This window comes from Squalius cephalus (assembly GCF_949319135.1).
Source record: "Squalius cephalus genome assembly, chromosome: 13".
Classification (NCBI taxonomy): Eukaryota; Metazoa; Chordata; class Actinopteri; order Cypriniformes; family Leuciscidae; genus Squalius; species Squalius cephalus.
Window position 1 is genome coordinate 21,115,467 of NC_137134.1, and position 15,120 is coordinate 21,130,586.

A 15,120-nucleotide genomic window follows, 5' to 3' on the forward strand; every position below is an offset into this window, starting at 1 on the left:
AGATTGAGTATTGATTAATGTTTTGTTATGCTAATTTAGAAGAATTTCTGTTAATGTTGGTTTTAGGATAGTTACCATCATGGTGACAAGTGGTGCATGCGGCTTGATTTGAGAGCAAATAAAATCTTTATTTGTTGCAGTCATGCAGCAAGTGCTGTATAACATACTATTGTTAGCATGATAACATAATAGTATGTTAGCAAACTAGCTTGTTAAAACTATAAGTTAATACTAAAGAAAGTGTTCACATTGAGATTACATAAAGGTTTTAAGTTAAATGTATGAAATAGTGTACTCTGATTTTAATTGTTCTTAACTTGAAATGTTTAAGTACAAACTTAAAATCTGCCAGTTCTGCTTACTTAAACTTTGAATTTCAAAACTTAAAAAAACTGAGGCAATCGATTGCCTTAATTTTTTTGAGTTCTGCTAACTTATTCAGGTTTACAGTGAGGGCTGGGCAACAAACTCAAGCTCCTCCAACATTTCTCATTAAAAATTCTCGTTTTAGACTTCTAATTCTTGACTGGTGTTTTGTTTTGCTCAATCCTCTGTGCTTCCGCGTTCATCATTACGTTGTGCCACAGGTCAAGGGTTAGTCTTTCGCCGTAAAACGATGCGTACGGACGTCTGTCGGAAGTTAGTTATTTTAGTCGATAAAGTTTTAAATAAGGATATTTTTCTTACGCAAACACATCGCTTCGCTTCAGAAGGCCTTTATTAACCCTCCGGAGCCGTGTGGAGCACTTTTATCATGGATGGATGCGCTTTTATGGACTTCAAAACAGAAACAGCCATTCACTGCCATTATAAAGCTTGGAAGAGCCAGGACATTTTTTAATATAACTCCGATTGTATTCGTCTGAAAGAAGAATGTCTTTGACTCTAGGATGGTTTGAGGGCGAGTAAATCATGGGGTAATTTTCATTTTTGGGTGAACTATCCCTTTAAGGGGTGGGGTTGGCCCATAGACTGTAAAAAATGGGTTGTGGCGCAATGGATAAGACACATGCCTTTGGTGTGAGAGACCCGGGTTCGAATCCACTGTGAGACACCAATGTGTCCCTGAGCAAGACACTTAACCCCTAGTTGCTCCAGAGGCGTGCGACCTCTGACATATATAGCAATTGTAAGTCGCTTTGGATAAAAGCGTCAGCTAAATGAATGAATAAATGTAGAGCGGAAATGAAGTGCATTTGTGTACAGTTATGGCGCCGCCCGTGATTTGGCGCGTTAACTTGTGTATAGTTATAGTGAAGGCAAGGGTATGGTTGAAGTAGGATATGCGACCATCAGTGCCACCCTAACTTCATGTATGAGGATGCTGGCCTGGCGCTGCTGTCCACCGACTGCTGTAACGTGTGGTTCTACAGTTAGATATATCTCGTGCCAACGTCTCGTGTCACCTGCTCTGATCCCAGCTGTGGAAGTGACAACCATCCACAGGTTACAGTCGGATTAGATCAGGCCTATCTGTTCTCAGAACAGTAATGTTGCACCATGATATCACTGTAAACTTCTGAACTAAACTGGATCACAAACTGGTTTGTGTTTCGGTTTGTTGGTGTGAATGCAAATGTGAAGTGTTCAAAGGCAGAATTGGCTCGTAAACTTGGTTTAGAGGCTTCGGTAATTCAGTATCATTTCGTTTTGACCCTCATTCACTAAGCCGTCAGTGGGAAAGGTCACTGAGGGAAACACTGAGCTGGATAAGGCTTAGGAAACTGCATTGATGTGTAACATGATGACTGCAGATGCAAATGCACAAAAAAAAAAAAAACGTCATCTAGTTTATTATCAGTTAAAAGACATGGGTTTGTGTATAAATGTTAGAACAATGCACGGTTTTCTTTGCCTGAAAATTAAATGCGAATTTAATTTTCATTGAATGGAAATTAAATTTCCAGTGAAACTGCTCCATCTAGTGGTGTCATGTTTTATGATCTGACTGTTTTAAATGAGGTGTAGTGTGGTGTTTATGCACTGTTTATGTGTGGCTTTTCAAATTAATGTCACGTATTGGCTTTGAAATGGATTGTTAGTATTTATATTATTTAAAATTTCTATGGGATTCATGCAAGCTATTGTCATTTTTAAAGAAAACAGCTACAAAAGACAAAATAAATTATATTTGTCATTGACATATTCCTACAGAAAAAGGGGAACATTTAATGAATTTAAGAAAATGATGTTAAAAATAATATATTTAATACTAAAGTTTAATATAAAGTCTTCATGTATGATATTACACTCACTCACACACACACACACACACACACACACACACACACACACAATATTATTAATATTAGGCTATATTAAATACAATACGTAACATTTTAGTTATTAATTGTAATGTTGGCTAATATATTTAATATACTTTATTAGAAAATATATAGTCTTTATTTATTATTATTATATAATAGTACGAATATAAATATGGATATATCGTAAAAGCACCCCTACGTGGTGAATATATGAGTTATTTGTCCTACAAACGATGTCTACGCTAAAGCCTCATTAAAACGAACTGTGTAAAGTTAATAAGAGTCTGTAAAACTTAATAAAAGTCGTGCTGATCTGATCATCTGATACAGTGACATAAGGCATCAGCTGAGCTGAGAGGAGGAGGAGGAGGAGGATGCTATTCATGTCACTTTGCTAGTCGCACACACGCTTCAAACATCAACAAACCGATAGAGGGTAGATTTACTCATTTTATCCATTTAATAGAACATAAATATGACAAATGTAGATTTTAAACGTGTTTCGTTGTTTTTAAACGTCTTAGGATGTTTGTTTTTGTCGGTTTATCGTCGATTTTAGCATTACGGCGCCTCGAGCGCAAGCTAACTCTGAAACTGACAGACGGAGAAGTTCAACCGCTAAACTATCTTTACTGTAAAACAGAGGCAATATCTACATGTATATGGTCTCAGTTTAATATTCAATACCTAAATGGGTCTTAGCAGGCTTTAATGGTATTGTTTTTATTTATTTAGGTAACGTTAGTGGGATGGCGTTTGTGAAGAGCGGATGGCTGCACAGACAGAGTGAGTGTTTACACCACATTTATGGCATTAAAAAGCCCCAAATAACTACAACGAAGAATTTTAATGTCGAATTTAAGCATTTTTGTAATGCATTTACGTACTATATTAAGTTGCACTTATATAATTTAAAGCCTTCTGGGAACTCATGAAATATAAATAAGTTATGGAAAAGGTTTAAGCCTGGAGGTTGAATTGAAAAGCTTCTCAGTTTAGTTTTCAGTTTTTATTCACTTCAGTAAAGCAGTCATGGACGACTAGTTTCTTCCTCTTCTTGACAAGTTGTCTTGGGATGAGTTGTTAGAAGGAAGTTGGAAAAACAGCTGAACTTTGTCTTTGACTGTGTCTCAAAACCTAGTGAGCTGACTATCTAGGCTGCATCTTGTTATTCTTGTAAGTGTTTTAAAGCTATTTTTAGATGTTGACTTGATGATTTCTGTTTGATAGTTTTATAGATAGTTTTGTAGATAGTTTTGATTAGGTAGAACTAGCAGTCAGATTACATTTACAAGCAGTCTTTTTTTAACTTTGTAATTTAATTAATTTATAATGAATATATAATATAAAAATATAAATAAATGTAATACTTAAGTTATTTTAAAATATATTATGTTAAAATATAAATGTTATTTTAAAATATATTATGATATTAAAATGATTTTGTCTAAAAAAATTATGATTAAAATGATTTTATAATTTAATACATTTATAACATAATTAATACAACTTATACTTTTATAATATAATGTGAAAAATAATTGTATTAAATTAATTTATAATTTATAATATTTTTTTATTAAACTTAAATACAACTCATACTTTATTTTATAATATAATTAAAAATAATTGTATTAAATTAATTTATTATAAATGTATAATATAAAAATGCATTTTACATATTTAATTATTTTATAATATAATTCAAAATAATAATATTAATATGTAACAAAAATAATTACATTTTAATATAAAAAGTAATTAAAACATGTTTGATATTAAAATATATTTATCTAAATTATATGTGTAGTAATTTTATAATTTAATACATTTATAACATATATACATAAATATACCTAATTATTTAATAATATAATCAAAAAAAAAAATTATAATTCTAAAAAGTAATTAAACAGCAACAAAATAAATAAATAAATACAGCCTGTGACTAACTGCTTTCATCTATCAGGCACCATCTTGCGGCGCTGGAAGAGGAACTGGTTTGACCTCTGGTCAGATGGACGTCTGGTCTTCTACGATGACCAGCAGCGGCGGGACATGGAAGACGAGATCCACATGAAGGTGGACTGCATCAACATCCGCAACTCCAGCGCTTGTAGAGGTGGGTGTGATCTGTCTTTCCTTCTGCTTTTAAACCGCAGGACACGAGAAAGCCTCAAAAGTGCCTTTTTATGTAGTACTTGAGGTTTTTGTCCAACACAAGATTGAAAGTTCTGATGTGTTGTTGTTCTACATCCTCCATTATTTATTCCCAGATCTCATGCCACCCGAAGGCAAAAGCAAAGACTCCCTCCTGCAGATCGTCTGCCGGGACGGTCGGATCATCAGCATCTGCGCAGACAGTGCAGACGATGCTTTGTGAGAGTCCAGTTTCTCAGTATTATTTTACAATGTGTGCTTTAAAATGAGATTCCTAAATATAAACTCATACCAGTTTTCTCGCAGGGCTTGGTCCATGGCCCTCCAGGATGCCAGACTCAACACTGTGAGTGACACATACACACGTTTGATCTTTCAGATTTCGGAAGCATTACAGAGGCATTTACCAACATGCATTGGTGTGTTTTGTAGGTTGTGGCGCCCGCGCAGATTGGTTTCGCAGAGGACGTCGTAGCATCAGCGCCTCCGCCATATTCTGAATTAAATCCAACTCCACAGGTAATCAATATATATCCTCTCATTGATACTTAAAGAAAAATGGCTTATGTCCAGCTTATGTGGTTGAATGTGTTTTAAGGGTGTGTTCACACTTGTACTTCGGTTCTCTTGGTTCTTTGGGTCCAGGCTAAAAAAGAAAACGATACCTGGTTCACTTAGCGTTCTCATTGTCTTTTTTAACACCGAACCTAAAGATACAAAACAAAATAAATAAATTATAATTATTATTGTTCTTTAAATGTTATAATTTAATAAATAATAAATGTTATAATTTATGAATACAAGCAAATAAGTGCATTTTATAATTTAATCATTTTATAATGTAATTTAAAAAATAATTATTTAATTACATTATATAAAAATTACATAATTATTATAATCAATAATTCGAATATGATTAAGTATTACAAAAATACAATAAATACAAATAAAAACAAATCATTGAAATGTAAAAATAGTGGCATATGAGCACGCACACTTAACTAAATATTCCAAAACCAAAATAATAATTGAATTAAATGTTATAATTATTCCAAATTATTTAAAATGTAATTAAATATAAAATAAAATAAAAATTTAAATGTAAACATTAGGGAAATGATCATCCACAAATGAATATACTGATACCAATGATAATCAAAAATAGAAAGAAAAAAGATACCTGATATGATCCTGAAAAATCATGCATCCCTATTTTTGTTCTTGTTGATCTAGGTTTTCTATCCTGATGGATATGGCGGTTATGTTCCTCATCCTCCGCCTTACGCCACACAGATGGTCTATTCTGCAGATGGGCAGCAGTATGCAGTTGCTTACCCTTATCATTATCAAGGTAACAGGAAGTTGGTTGGCTTTTGACCTATGACCTTTATGTAGTTTGATTGACCTTTGATTATTTGTTTCCATCAGGTGGATATGCACCCGGCGTCAACCACGTGATTGTGCAGGAGCGTCGTCGTGACGACACAGGTGATGTTGCTTTGGGGATGTTGGCCGGCGCTGCGACGGGATTGGCCCTCGGTTCTCTATTTTCCGTATTCTAATGTGTTTGCGTGAACCCAGCCCAACCCCTCCTGACCTTCAGCACGGGACACCGTCCCTGTGCTGTTTTAACTTCGCCTTTACGCCTCGTAACGCGCAGGTCTGATAATGTAGCCGGGCTGGGGGTACGTTTGCTTGCTTTTCTGTATTCGTCTTTGTACCAAAGCTTATTATGCACCAAAAATGTGTTTGCTTTGCAAATTTAATCTGTAACTTACAAAGATGTACACTAAAGTATTGGCGGCTAGCCTCAAGATAAGGATAATCAGTAAGGTTTAAAGGTCACCCGCTTTTGAATAAGACAAGTGTCTATTGTGTCTGTCGTCTTACACTAATGATGCCCTATGAAGAAAAGGAACAGACCCTGATGAAATGAATGATGGGTAACCTGTTTTGTTTTCTGTTAGTTCGTGAAACTGTTTTCAGTGTGTCGCTTGCAGCTGCAAACATTTAGCAAAATTAATATGTTTGTGACAGTCTCATTTAAAAATAGGTCACTCAAAAATAAAAATTCGGTCGGAATCTTTTTTTTCTTTTTTCTTTTTTTTTTTCTTTGTGAAAGTGTCAGTGAAAGCCTATAAAATAACTTCTTTCAACATAAAATATACATTTTTATATTTTCTGAATTTTATTTTACTATCTTTAATTAAAAATTAATAATAGTTAATAGTTTCAAGCTATTTTAGAGCGAGTAAATAATGGCAGAATTTTCATTTTTGTGTGAAATATTCATTTAAAGCTAATTTGACAGGAAAATAATACTAATGATGATACATTATTAATACTGTGACGGCAGTTGCGATGTTATTCAGGAAAGAGTAAAGAGTGCGTCCTTAATTCTACCGCACCTTTTCTGGTTATTATTCCTTTCTTTGCCTTTGTTTTGTTTGTGGCGGCCTTCATTTAATTGTGTTTGTTTATTCCCAGTGTGCATTTTTCCCTTTTTTTGAAAACTTTACACTTTCTTTATGAGAGAATTTTGGGTTGAAAAATGTCTGATTGATTTTTTTTCATGACTCCTATTTGTAGCTTTTTCTCTCTTAAGAGTTAATATAAAATATTACATCTTTCCAGTTAACTAGAAAATGATTATTCCCAGTGTTTGTGATGGGATGCGATAAGGGAAACTTCAGGGAAAAGTTGGATCGACTCGTGATTGTTTAGACTTACTGTCACATTTACACAATTATGTGATCGATTTGACTGTTGTGTTTACTTAGCAGGTATAATTATGAAGATATATACGTGATAATAATCATAATTGTTTAATTTATACAGGATTTATCAGAATGGATTTCAGGTCATGGTTCAGTTTAACACTTTAATGATTTGGAAAAATGACATTTTCATCTCAGATATGCTTATATCATTTCAAATGTTTTCTTTTTCTTTATCGCTATGTTGTTTGGACCTCAAAAGCACAATTTAAATGTTATGTTTTAAAATATACCAACATAATCATCAGTGTGTTATTTATAAACTATTAAAATAAGATGTCCTGTGATTTATTTTGTCGGTTTATTCATTATGTATCAATTATCAAATGCATTTTGCATTAGATACAAACACCCCTTTGGGACTCCTTGAAATTCTTAAACCAAGCAACTGGATTGGACACATTAAAGTCCGCGTGAACCGGAAGTTGCAAACGACTTTTCTCCAGTGTTGTGACGTATTTCCCAGTGAAAAGGAATATTGAACAGAGGGCAGGGTTTTACTCTAGCGCTCCTCCTCTCCATCTCTGCTCATAGCAGACTAACGGTTTGAGGGGAGTGGTTAAGCGTTTACCAACCCAAGCCGTCAAACCTACGTCATCAGAGAAGGAGCGCCATTCCACACCGGAAGTAACTTTTCAGACTTTGATTAAAGATTACGACGGCAAACAATTTTTTTCTGTGTATTAACTTGCACGGATTAATTTTTCACCTCAAGACTAGTAATATGCGCTAACAAAGTAAATAGGGTCAATTTTGATTTCCGTTGGACTTTTTTTTTCAGTTTTTTAATTAAGATTTTATTAATTATTTGTATATTTTTCTAATTAATAATAATAAAGAGGATGTGCACAGATTAATAATAGGGTTAGGGTTAATAAACACCGCAACATTCCATAAAAAAGCCAATTTTGAAAACACATAGTAGGGTGACTTTAAAAGAATGACGTCATCGCGCAAATGACGTTACTGGATTGTGCTGCGTCACTGTCCATAGCGCTCCCTGGCGTTTAGTGTTGGTATTTTTCTTTCAAGTGCTGTATGTAATCATTAGATCAAATAAAAACTGAACAAGACATGAAAAACACGCGATCAGAGGTCATTTATACATTTTATTTACAGATGAAAGTAGAAATACAGAGTAGAAAAATAAACTTCAAAGGAGACATCTAAACAAGTCTGATTACCCAAAACATGTATTCACATACTTGTAAACACTTTTTCACAGATCTGTGGTTGTCTTTGATTCTGGTTCAAAGTTTACTAATTTACTGTTAACTTCTTTTTTGTGTTTTTTTTGAGCAAAGGTCTTATTTAGCAATGAGGTACAAACGTGACAAGTAGCCAAAATTTTGTTTTAGTCTCTCAAAAGTCTTGGTATAAACATCAGGGTCCATTTGTAACAAACCTCTTAAGTTAAGAAGATCTTTAGTAGTTTTGATTTGTTTCACATGGTTGCTGATGCTTAATCATCCCTAAATTCACAACCACTGATCGGATGTGTTCAGGACAATATAAAGCCAGCTTAGCTCGCAAAAAAAGTTTCACCCCCAGAAAATGCCAAAATGAAGAGTTTGAAAAATAAAAGATGCAGAAAGAGCTTTGTAAACATAATGTGGAAAAATATAAATAAATGCCACAAGAATGCAAACTTTCAGCCCTCCTGGCCGAAGTCCTCGGTGAACTTCTTCAGCTTTACCAGATCCTCCTCGTTCACGGTGGGTTTGGTCTTCTCGAGTGACCTGGACATGTCCTCCTGAGACACGGACCACAAGATCAAAATAAGCTCTGGGATTTTTACACATAATTTTTTTACTTAACTTGAGCTTACCAAGCTAACTATCGGCTCCAGGAGTTTATCGCTCGCCACGTCCACCCAGGTCATCTTGACTGCGTTTGGGTCGTTCGGAGAGCAGGGCGTCAAGAGGTCATCCACGACATCATCCGGGTTGTTCCATGCCTTTCCTCTGACCTGTTAAAACAGACATGAAGGGATGGAATTGGATCGGTTCGACCACTATACTAGTCGCGCAATTGTCATTTCGTACCTTTTTGAAGTGAGTCGAGGACTGGACTTTGCGAATGGGCTGCATGAGGGCGTCGCGAACGACGATGCTGATGTCGGCACCCGAGTAGCCGTCGGACTTCTTCCCCAGAGTGATGAAATCAGCTTCGTTGAGGCTATTGGGGGTGGAGCCGAGGTGCAGCTTGAACATGAAGGAGCGAGCGGGCTGCTCAGGGAGAGGGATGTAGATGCGCTTTTCAAATCTGTCATAATATAATAATAAACATTAAGTGCCAATAAAGAAATTTAAAACCATCAAAATGTGTATGGATTTCTATAACGCACCGTCTCCTGATCGCAGAATCCAGAGTCCAGGGGATGTTGGTCGCACCAAGGACCAGAATTCCTTCGTTGTCGTTTCCTACACCTGTGAGAATGGGAAAATTAAGGTAATATCAATATTATAATAAATAATATATATATATATATATATATATATATTGAAGAGAAAAAACAGCAATACATTTTTTTAAAACAAAAATACGTCACATTTTCAAAACAATAATAACCCTGCCAAATGAGACATGCTTGCGACAAAGCTAACGCTAGCTTTGTGTTTACCTTGCATCTGGACCAGAAACTCCGTCTTGATCCTGCGGGCCGCTTCGCTCTCGTTCTCACTTCTCGAGCCGCACAAGGAATCGATCTCGTCAATGAATATGATTGAAGGCTTGTTCTCCCGAGCCAAACTGAACAGATTCTTCACTAACCTAAAGACAATAATAGTATTACTAATAATGAAGGCAGAAGGAATCAATATGATCAAAACACCGGGACATCTAGGCACAATGAGGCGCACTGAGACCATATTGAGATAATAGGACATAAAAAAAAATATTGTTATGAATACACAATATTATACTACAGGGCCGTTGAATGCTTGAATCTGATTGGTTGACGAACGTTCTAAGGTGTGCATTATTTTCAGGGAAACGCACAGCTAAAGTAGTTCCAGGCAGATCTTGACCGCATTACAGTTTCCATATCACTTCGCGTAGTCAACTGTAATAACGGAAAATAGGATACAATTCATAACAAGAAAAAACATTTAGCCCCATGCGCTTGATCTGCAATTTTCAATGTCTAGCTTCACAATCAATGGAAACATGCAGTTTAATTTTAATAAATAAAGCAGGCTATAGTCCTATCTATAATCAATAGGAAATTAAACTGAATATAGGCTAAATAAATGGATAGTCCTGCAGCACGGATTTTTATTGCAGATAATATAACAAATAAATAATTATTGATAGGCCTACTTGTTAAAAGGGCTTTGTGTTTCATTTATTTGGCTATAGTCTACTGTCATCTGTCAATGAAAAAAAAAAATGAACGAATTAATTAAAACGAATTAAATTAATAAATAAATAATAATACTGACGCACATGCTTTTCTGTCTCATTATTGCAACATCTCTCTCTAATAACTGCATTAATAACTGCATAAAGCCGGGGACACACTTTAAGGCCGGTTATGAATGTAATTTGATACTTATGACTGATCATGCCCAAACGCGTGTTCAGCGCGTTCAGTCTGTGTTCAAAGTCGGTGTTTAAAATCTGCTGCGATGAATACAGTCAGAGAATGTGTCAGCTAGTCGTGTGTCCCCACCATTAGTCTGCTATCAGTGGCTCAAACCTCCGTTACTAACTCTAAAATGACGTTTTGGAATTAGCAACGGAGGCATTGGATTAGATGCGTAAGAAATTAGTCCTACATACAAGAGCGTTTTAATGACAACAACTTTACAAACGTCTTGAAATACATAATCTGAACAATGTTTCGAGGTGTGGTAACTGTAGTATAAACGGAATAATTGACTTCAGGCCGTTGAATTATTAGAAAAATAATGCACACCCGAGGTGTAACGTAATGCACACCCGAGGTGTAACGGCCACTCCGCTTCGCATCGTGACCGCATTACCACCTCGGGTGTGCATTATTTTTCTAATAATTCAATGGCCTGTCATAAATTATTCCTTACTTAATATATTATATTTATATATAAGTATATAATATATATTAAGTAAATTATGTAATGTAAAAAATTATAATTATTTATTTATAAGTACAATGAGGCTTAAATAAGAATAAAATCATTTTTAATAAGTATAAATTAGTCAATAAAAATCATCATGAAATCTTTTAATTTTAAAATCTTTATCTATCTATCTATCTATCTATCTATATATATTACACACACAATATATATATATATATATATATATATATATATATATATATAATGTATATATAATAGATTTCATGTTGACTTTTATTGTGGTTTACGTAAAACATTGTGAAATGCATGAAAATGAAATGATTAAATCCACTAAATAAAGAAATATTTAAATAATATACATCTGCAATTGGCTCAAGAAATCCATGTATAATAATAATTTAAATATTACAGTTAATATTTTAATAATACTATTTAAAAATAAATGATCAACATTTTCACAAATAAATGAATAATATTAAATTATTTATTTGAATATCAATATAATATTAATTTAAATTGTATTTATATATTACAAGTCCTCCTAACCTAATGAATTATGCCAGATGTTAAAATCATTTGCACTCAACATCTGAGGATCACTTACTTCTCGCTCTCTCCCAGCCACTTGGACACCAGGTCTGATGACGAGATGGAGAAGAACGTGGAGTTGTTAGCCTCGGTAGCCACAGCTTTGGCCAGGTAGGACTTCCCTGTTCCCGGAGGGCCAAAGAGCAGAATCCCTCTCCATGGAGTCCTTTTCCCTGAGGATAATGATGTTTAGAACACTTCAGACACTTCCATGCATATTTCATTCAGTATGTAACCCGTCATACCAGTGAAAAGATGAGGGAATTTGATTGGCAGGATGACTGCTTCTTTAAGGGCCTCCTTGGCTCCTTCCAAACCAGCAACATCATCCCACTTAATGTCGGGCTTCTCCATGATAATAGCGCCTGAAAAGTATGAAAATCCAAGGTTTTTGTTTGTAGAACCCATCATGACTTTAAAAAGTCTGTAGAGCACAAAATGTTGTACCCTGGAGTTGATTCTTGAATTTCTTTTTCTCTGCATTGCCATCATCACTGTCGGTCCTGTAAAAACAGAATGTTACATTTAGTTTTCTCTGTTTAACAGGAAGTTCATTAGCAGATTCAGTAGGAAGTAGAGCGTCTCACCCTTTATCATCAGACTGGGGAACTTTGACAGGTTTGGAGGGCGGCGCGCTCTCTTTCTTCTTCAGGTACTGCTTGAGCTGCTCCGCTCGGTCCAGGTACTCGGCACACTTTGCTCTGATGCTCTGCTTGGCCTTTTCCCCTTGAGCGTCATCTGCACCATGAAACATCAACATAAGAAAACACGCCATCAGTAGCTCGTCACTTTTCTCACTAAATTGCATTTAATGAGGGATCGAATTGTTTTATATATATATATATTGAATGACAATATATATAAAATAAAATACAGTGAAAAATAAACAAATCAAATTTAAATATATAAAATAATATACATGTATTATAAAACTAAAAACATCAAAAATAAATAAATAAAACAATTAGTTCATGAATGAATTTAATGCACATTTAATGAGGGATTAAATATTTAAAATTAAAATGAAATATATTATATGAAATATATTATATTAAATATACAACAAAATATACATTTATTATAAGACAACATACTGGCTTATGAAATATATTTATAATAATTGTTTCAATATTTAATATTTAAATAATATTATAAAATCAATTATAATCATCTGCACAATAAAACATCAAAAAACATGTGCCTTCATTGGGTCATGTATTTTTTGCTCTATATGTTTTTGGATTAAATAAATTTCATAAATGGAAGATATTAAATTTTATATATAAAAGTACAATTAAACAAACATAATATTTTAGTTGTGAATAATAAAAACAATGGAGGGACACACATTTTTTTTTTATAAAATAAACATGTAAATACACTTTAAATTAATAGTATATTATATTAATTACTATATTAATAGATATCATATATAAATATTAATTAAATATTGTTTTAATAATATTAATGTTTAAATGATAATTATAAATGTATTTCATGGGCCAATATGTAGTCTAATATGTATATAGCTATATATTTTACACACACACACACACACACACACACACACACACACACACACATATACATACATACATACACATATATATATATATATATATATATATATACTGTATATATTAATACAAACACACTCTCATACACACTTATAGAGAGTTTTAAATGTATATATAAAATATAAATCTTAATTAAATAGGCCTATTGTTGTTTTAATAATATTAATGTTTAAATGATCATTATAAATGTATTTCATGAGCCAATATGTACACACACATATACATATATTTATATATATACTGTATATTTTAATACAAACACACTCTCTCTCACACACATATATAGAGTTTTAAATGTATATTAAATATTTATAAAAATATATATAGCTATATACATATAAGACTACATATTGGTTCATGAAATACATTTATAATGATCATTTAAACATTAATATTATAAAACAATATTTTTATTAATATCTAATAATACAATTTTATTATACTATTAATTTAAAATTTTCCAATAAATATAAAATGTTTAAGTAAATATAAATAAACATAGAATATAAATATATTAAAATTGCTTGAAAAGAGCGTACACTTCACCACATGAAGAAAATACTGGATTGAATGTTGATAGAGGCGCAGAGCTTCCTCATAGTTTTTCGCCTTGTCCTCCTCCGAGGCTCTGCTGGCCAAATCAATGGCTTTCTATTGCACAGAAGTAAAGATAGATGAGACCTGTCATCGGCCTCATAACGTGTTACAGACGGACATTTCACCAACTACAGACACTTTTGGCCAGGTCAATTCCACCATATCGAAAATTATGTATTGTATTTAACATCATTTTGTAGTGGAAATGTCATTTTTAACGTTAGCGACTCATTCTAATTTCATTTTATTTTTTATAAATGCACACAATTAAATATTTTTTCACAATTTTTGCATAATTTGATTAATAAAATGACAGCTTGATTGGAAATGAAATAAAATTATTCTGCTCAATATTTCTCTTGATGTTTCTTATTCAAATGTTTAATAATATAGTTAAATTAAAGTCTGAGACAAGAGTAAAACAATAACATAACATAAAAGTGAAACATAAAAATGCCTGTAGTTAATGAATGTTTAAAATCTCGGACTGAAATCTGTTGGACTGTCCGTGTTATGTTATAGTGTGGTGTAATGTACGGCTAACTGGTTAGACCAGTTTAAGCACAGGCTGAGGAATACACAACAGACACTAGTTAAAAAAACCTTTACCAAATGAAGCAAATAAGTTAATAAGCACCTTCTTACATTTATGAATGTATGTATGTAAGTTATAGAAAACGTAAACAATCCTCCTAAGTAACAAGAACAAAATGCATATTTGCCTGCCAAACCAATATATATGCTAAAACTGAACAATATCATGAATATTTTAGACTTCATTGTGTCATACATTCAGCTAGAGCAAAACAAAAAAGACTACAAATGCTAAAAAATATACATTATATTGCATGGACAATACATGAAAAGGCCAATTATTATGACTGTCATACCGCTTGTAAAGTCTCTTACCTGTAAATTGGCATTCGTCATTGTTGACGGTGATTTGAAGGCGAAATTATGATTTGTTACGACTCAAGTTTAAACATTTTTAAATGAATATAACGCAGAATCGCGGTGTGTTGGTAAATCTGTGCGTCCTCGCGCACTTCCGCATTGAGTGTTTACCCTGACGTCACGGGTGACAGGCGTC

At 33.4% G+C, this 15,120-nt stretch overlaps 2 protein-coding genes across 3 annotated transcripts; one reads left to right on the forward strand and one right to left on the reverse strand.

Annotated features, from left to right (window-relative positions):
• The first annotated feature begins 2,609 nt into the window (after nt 1–2,609).
• Nucleotides 2,610–7,491, forward strand: plekhb2 (pleckstrin homology domain containing, family B (evectins) member 2). 2 transcript variants are annotated; one of them, XM_079890164.1, is made up of 8 exons: nt 2,610–2,703; nt 3,003–3,053; nt 4,237–4,389; nt 4,544–4,646; nt 4,734–4,773; nt 4,860–4,946; nt 5,661–5,778; nt 5,856–7,491. In XM_079890164.1, exons 2-8 carry the CDS (start codon nt 3,017–3,019, stop codon nt 5,987–5,989), a joined length of 672 nt encoding a protein of 223 aa, XP_079746290.1. In that variant the 5' UTR covers nt 2,610–2,703; nt 3,003–3,016; the 3' UTR covers nt 5,990–7,491. The 2 variants fall into 2 exon arrangements, with proteins under 2 accessions (XP_079746290.1, XP_079746289.1); XM_079890163.1 differs by lacking the exons at nt 2,610–2,703; nt 3,003–3,053 and adding an exon at nt 3,414–3,443.
• An 803-nt stretch (nt 7,492–8,294) lies between these two features.
• On the reverse strand, nt 8,295–15,104 carry LOC307169292 (vacuolar protein sorting-associated protein 4B-like). Its single transcript, XM_079889839.1, has 11 exons — nt 14,940–15,104; nt 13,973–14,084; nt 12,444–12,594; nt 12,304–12,359; nt 12,102–12,221; nt 11,873–12,029; nt 9,828–9,976; nt 9,552–9,633; nt 9,250–9,469; nt 9,033–9,173; nt 8,295–8,957 (listed from the first exon to the last, which is right to left on the reverse strand). The coding sequence occupies exons 1-11, from the start codon at nt 14,958–14,960 to the stop codon at nt 8,856–8,858; spliced, it is 1,311 nt and encodes a 436-aa protein (XP_079745965.1). The 5' UTR covers nt 14,961–15,104; the 3' UTR covers nt 8,295–8,855.
• Between the last annotated feature and the right edge of the window lie 16 nt (nt 15,105–15,120).